At 39.3% G+C, this 6,333-nt stretch overlaps 1 protein-coding gene across 1 annotated transcript; it reads left to right on the forward strand.

Moving 5' to 3' along the window:
• Positions 1-232: 232 nt before the first annotated feature.
• LOC128739978 (uncharacterized) lies at positions 233-1,349 on the forward strand. The gene is made up of 4 exons (XM_053835487.1): positions 233-382; positions 446-609; positions 676-952; positions 1,008-1,349. Exons 1-4 carry the CDS (start codon positions 233-235, stop codon positions 1,347-1,349), a joined length of 933 nt encoding a protein of 310 aa, XP_053691462.1.
• The last annotated feature ends 4,984 nt before the right edge of the window (positions 1,350-6,333 follow it).

The following is a 6,333-nucleotide window of genomic DNA, read 5'->3' on the forward strand; positions in this document are numbered from 1 at the left end:
TATGAACCTCCGTTTACAATGGTAGAATTTTCTATAGCTCTCCTTTCTTGCAGCAATACCGCTCCAGGGTTAAGGCTAGTTTACAGTTCGGAAAACGAATCACGGGATTTGACGTGGGATTTTGACACGGGATTTGGCACGGGAAAATTTTCCGGTGACGTTTCTATGCAAGTCTCCACAAGCGAGAAAAACGATTTGTTTACGTTACGCGGGAAGTGTTTTGCGAATTAAAATGTTTGATTTTAGTGAAAAGGCAGCGATATTAGCTGCTTCTGCCATAATTTTAGTATTAATTATTAAAAAGAAAAAGAGATTTTTGAGATCTTGTTGGGTAAACCCGTATCTGTGGAACAGACGCAATAAGGGGAGATTTGTAAGAGATGTAAGTATATATGCACTATATTGCATTCAAAATTTTATTCATCATCAAATTATTTAAAAACAGTTTGACGATATGCGTGAATGGAGCGATCAGTTCACTCAGAATTTCCACATGAGCCCGGACCTGTTCGATGAACTATATAAAAAAACCAGGCACCGCCTAGAACCCAAAAGAAACACTCGTCCGGATGGGATAAGTGCCAAACAACGGTTGGTATATACACTTGAGTAAATACTTTAACATAGTGCAAAAGCGAAGAACCGAAAAGCGATTATTTACTTTTTGTTTTTTAGATACCTAGCCGGTGGCCCTTGCTTTGAAAGATACTCAGCTAGTACCTATCGGATCAGTAAAGCCTCTAGCTCGAATATTATTAGACAGACTTGTCAGATTATTTATGAGGAGCTAGCAAAAACAGAATTCATGACTTACACGTCAGAAAACTGGACAAGGGTGGCAGAGCAATTTAAACAAAAATGGAATATGCCCAATTGTCTTGGTTCGCTGGATGGCAAACATATTCGTATCAAACGTCCTGCAAATGCTGGATCTTTGTACTATAATTACAAGGTAATTTAATGTATATTTTTTCGACACGAATTAAACACTTATTTCAAATTTTCAGCGGTACCATAGTATCATATTGATGGCGGCAAGTGATGCTAATTATCTGTTCACTTATATCGACGTTGGATCTCCTGGTGCGGACGGCGATGTTAATGTTTTTTCTAGAACTAATTTTGGAAAAAGCATCCTAGAGGATAATACCCTTTTGAATCTACCAGCTGATGCTCCCGTCAACGATGAGGATATGCCTTTTTTCTTCATCGGAGACGATGCCTTTCCTTTGTCTCATCGAATTATTAAACCATATGGGCCAATAATCCTTTATCAAATAATCAAAGAGTTTTTAACTACAGACTCTCACGTGCACGTCGCACTGTGGAAAATGCATTCGGTATTTTGACCATGCGTTGGGGATGTCTACGTTCAGAGTTTTTTTGTTTTCCGGATAAAGTTAAAATTATCGTCGCTGCGTGTTGTGCTCTTCATAATTTCTTACTGAATAGAAATTCTACATACGGAAAAATGGCAGATCGTTACGACAGAGAAGGGCAATTTGTCGCGGGTGAATGGCGTACAATGCAACAGTTAGATCAGATCGTTGGACAAAAACGTGGACGTCCCAACGAGTCAGGGAGCTTTATTCGTCGTAAATTAACTGAATATTTCAACAATATTGACATTTTACCATTTCAAAACGAGCGTGCTCATTGCATTTAAAATGCATAGTACTATAGCAAAGCTATCAGTACAATCGTAACATGAGCATTGCTCATTTAGTTCATATAGATAAGATTTTTTTCTCATTAATATCTTCTTTTAAGTATTTATAACTGTTCTAATCTAATGCTCTAATGTAATAGTTGCCTTCACGGTACAATGCTGTTTTAAATAATAAACCACATATGTATATGAATGTCGGCAGCGAGCGACTGTTGGACTGTTAGTAGAATTGTAACAATAACCCTGCAAATATCTGTCGAATAATGCACATGTAGCACTGTGGGGGTTGAGTACCCTTCGTATAGAATATCGCTTAGACCAGCATCAGAATATGCATCACGCATCTCCGCAGTGATGCTCTCTGCAACAGACGGTTTGAGCGGCTCGGTTCATTATCGTGTCGGCAACCATCGGTATCGTCTAGATTCCGACCGTGGTCAAAGTGCTGACTGCTGACCACAGCTCAGTCGATTGCGGTTGGTTGGACAAGTGAGTCTTGGGCGATTCTTTGTATGGGATAAATTCCAGTTTGCACAAATGGCGAACGTGACAGGATAGTTCCTATTTTAATAGTACCGTACAGATTCTTTTTCAAATTGTTTGTTCGGTTTTATGTGAAAGAATCGCCCAAGAAAGCTAATATCTAGAGACCGAGTATGAAAAAGTGTGTAATAGTTTTTTCAGCTTTGGTGCATTTTTTTTTTGTACGAAATACGTGTTACAGTTACAGTGCACTATTGTATTGCCATTGTATGAAAACCGGTCACTAACCTTTTTCAACTTCGCCATCGCGATTAAAGAGAGAGAAACTGGTCGACGACAACAACTAGCAAGATAGGTGTTTCTGTTTGGTTGATCGCCACCAGTGTCGTTTTCTCTGCATCGCGACTTGATCGCGAATATTAAAACGTTGCCGAAGGTAAGTCAAGTATTGTTTTATTGTTTATTGGCAAATTTTTTTTCCAAATAGCGGACGATGTTGGATTCTGAACGTAAGTGTTTTATATTATTTTCTTCTCTCTCTGGGAGTATGGGGAAAAGTGTTGCACTGTTTGTGCGCTGGTTGTTGGATGACTTCCAATCTGGACGACCAAATACCTGTATAAGAGCTTCACAACACAGCTGCGTATTCAATTACGGATCGCACGAGAAAATAGTAAAGCGCACGCAAGTAATATGGATCGCGAGATTCCTTGGTGACTCGAAAGAAATCCGAGATTTTTTTTATGTTCTTCGCTTTTAAGTACGAGTAATGCTCACGAAACGAGAGCTTCTCGCCCAGCTGTACACCTAGGTCTTTGATGACGGAGACTTTTCAGTGACTCGCCATCAATATCATAGTTCCATTGAATCGAGCTCTTTTGCGTTTGAAACAGATGACCGAGCATTTACGCACACTGATGAGAAGCTCGTTCGTTTTGCACCAAACGACGAAGATGTTGAAAAGTCTTTGAAGCTCGCGACAACCTTCAATAATAACGCTTGTTAATTATCTTGCTTCTATCCCGATAAAAATCTTGGTCTACATAACCAACACAATTGATGACTCCAAATTCCGAATATAAATGTACAGTTCGATGCGACCATAATTAAATATAAGGGAATGGTTCGGTACGACCATTGGCAACTAAAATATTTCTGTATGGCATTTAATCAAAATGATTGGGTATGACCATTAGTAACTAAAATATTCTTTGTATGGTCAAAAATTGAAATGACTCGGAACGAACATTATCAGTAAAGTATATGGTTTGGTTCGGCCATAGATGAATGGAATGGTTCGGTACGACCATTGATAAGAAAAATGATTTGGTAAGATCATTGTTGCATGATGTATATGGTTCGGTACGACCATAGATGAATAGAATGGTTCGGTACGACCATTGATAAGAAAAATGATTCGGTACGATCATTGTTGCATAAAGTATATGGTTCGGTACGACCATACATGAATGGAATGGTCGGGTGCGACCAATGATAAGAAAAATGATTTAGAAAGATCATTGTTGCATGATGTATATGGTTCGGTACGACCATAGATGAATGGAATGGTTCGGTACGACCATTGATAAGAAAAATGATTCGGTACAATCATTGTTGCATAAAGTATATGGTTCGGTACGACCATACATGAATGGAATGGTCGGGTACGACCAATGGTAAGAAAAATGATTTAGTAAGATCATTGTTGCATGATGTATATGGTTCGGTACGACCATAGATGAATGGAATGGTTCGGTACGACCATTGATAAGAAATATGATTCGGTACGATCATTGTGGTACGACCATAGATTATTGGAATGGTTCGGTACGACTATTGATTAGAAAAACGGTTTGGTACGATCATTGTTTTATGAAGTATATGGTTCGGTACGACCATTGGTAAATAGAGTGGGTTGGTTCTGTATGATCATAGTCGAAAAAATGGTTCAGTATGACCGTCGTACATTGAGGTCTTTGGTTGTGTACATAAATAGTGATACTGGTTTGAGCTGTTCATCTATTTTTGGATTGTATTGCATTCAGAAAGCTGCAAGGTACTTAGGTGCTAAATATTTATAATGAATAGCATGCAGCTATTTGTCCTCTCTGGCTAAAAAAATATTTAGTATGCCAAAAAGCAAAAAGAGAAAAAAGGCAATGCTATGGGTGGGAATGCAATAGGACATCCGTTCGTTTTCACCTGGTACAGGTGCTTGTAATTTGTTTTCTGAATGGTGTCGATTTAAAACGAATTTCAAAGTTGCTAAGGACTTTAACAACGCTAATACTGGTAATTGTGCCAAATTGTTGTCCTCTAGGCGACGAGCTAAAGAGATTATCCTCCGCTACAAAAATGTGTCTCAGTTTTCGATGACCTAGCTCGCAAATTTCAGAAAGAGGATGGTTCAGGAAACCTTCTTCAGGATTTCGTGCACTTGGTGGATACCAGTTGAATGTAAGGCCGGGTTTTATTCTCAAATAAATATAATGAATGGCAAATTCGTCAATAAAATCGTTTTGAGGTGTGCAAGTTGGATTTTTTTTATATATTCTCATGTTAAGTAGTTTTTTTTTACCATGCCATGATCTTGTGAGAAGAGGAGAGATGTGGGGGTTGAGTACCCTTCGTATAGAATATCGCTTAGACCAGCATCAGAATATGCATCACGCATCTCCGCAGTGATGCTCTCTGCAACAGACGGTTTGAGCGGCTCGGTTCATTATCGTGTCGGCAACCATCGGTATCGTCTAGATTCCGACCGTGGTCAAAGTGCTGACTGCTGACCACAGCTCAGTCGATTGCGGTTGGTTGGACAAGTGAGTCTTGGGCGATTCTTTGTATGGGATAAATTCCAGTTTGCACAAGCACCAACAGTTTGTTTTCTTAGTAAGAATTTATTATGAACGATGACTTTTTTTTTCATTTTGGCGACAGAACAGACATGTTCCTTGGTATCAGGGAAACAGCGTACAGGTGTTGGCAGAAGGGATTTAGCCTTGGCGCGTAACAAAGAGCGGGAGTACCATTAAGGAAAATGTTTTATATTGTATAATAGAAATTTCCGGAACAAAAACAGATGCCAAATGGCTGAGAGAAAATGCAGGATGAGTGGATTGATAATGGATTGAGTGGAAGCTGTAGTGAGCGGGTGGTTGATGAGTAACTGTAATAAAGTAAATGAGCAGATGATGGGGCACGCTGATAGGTAGATGGTTGGGTAGTGAGCGGTTGGTTATTTTAGGAAAAGGAGAAGAGACGCGACAACTCGTAATAGATTTTTAGACCACATTAGACAAACCGCTGATTGTCTGATTTAGAGGTTTGGAAGATCCAGAAAGGACCGTTTTACCAGAGCAGTAGCACTACCAACGAACAGGAAACGGGCTTTGTAGTGTTGAGCAGAATGCAGGATTACGAATAGATTGGAAGCAGATCAACGAGAGAATATGTCTATTGAGGATAAAGGACCATTTCTTCAATTACAGCATCATCAACGTGCACTACCCGCACAAAGGTAGACCCGACGATGAGAAGGAAATGTTTTAAGCAAAACTGGAGGCAACGTACGCATTTTTGTTGTATAATAACGTATCAAGCACTTGTTTCACAGACATTAGCTATACAATAATTGAATAAGCTCTTTTGACGTAGGACTACGTCTTACGGCAAGTTTTGAGATAGGGTGTCATTCCAAAAAATCGAAAAATGCGAGCGTCACGAAAAATGAAAGGTTTTGAGCGCTAATAGCTCAGCGGTTTTCCGATCGATTTTCAATATTCTTACACCAATCGATCGGAAAATCTTCTAAGAATTGACCTAAATGAAGAAAAGTATGGATTCTTGATGTTGAACTATTGAAAAATTGAAAATAATGAACTTATGTCTTCCCAGAATTCTCGCTTCGTGATTGGTTGGAAGATTCTTTACGATTATCTAAACCTATACCAATTTGATATCTGTGCTTGGGAAGTAAGCCAAGACAAGTGACAAAGTTCCCTCATTTCAACAAGATTTCTTAACACCGCGGTTAAACCTAGGCCATTTTGATGTCCTTGCTTGGGAAGTACGCCAGAAAGAGTGACAAAGCCTTCTCGTGCCAACAGATTTCATACGAACGCGATTAAACCTAGTCCAATTTGACGTCTGTGTTAGGGAAGTGTGCCAGAAAAAATGACACA

The sequence above is a fragment of the Sabethes cyaneus genome, chromosome 3 (assembly GCF_943734655.1).
Source record: "Sabethes cyaneus chromosome 3, idSabCyanKW18_F2, whole genome shotgun sequence".
In the NCBI taxonomy this organism is placed as follows: domain Eukaryota; kingdom Metazoa; phylum Arthropoda; class Insecta; order Diptera; family Culicidae; genus Sabethes; species Sabethes cyaneus.

Bases quoted from the DNA above. Each gene is read 5' to 3' on its own strand.
- LOC128739978 (XM_053835487.1), top strand. From the start codon at position 233: ATGTTTGATTTTAGTGAAAAGGCAGCGATATTAGCTGCTTCTGCCATA. The intron at 383-445 runs GTAAGTATATAT...ATTTAAAAACAG, and splicing joins AGGGGAGATTTGTAAGAGAT to TTTGACGATATGCGTGAATG. The intron at 953-1,007 runs GTAATTTAATGT...TCAAATTTTCAG, and splicing joins CTTTGTACTATAATTACAAG to CGGTACCATAGTATCATATT.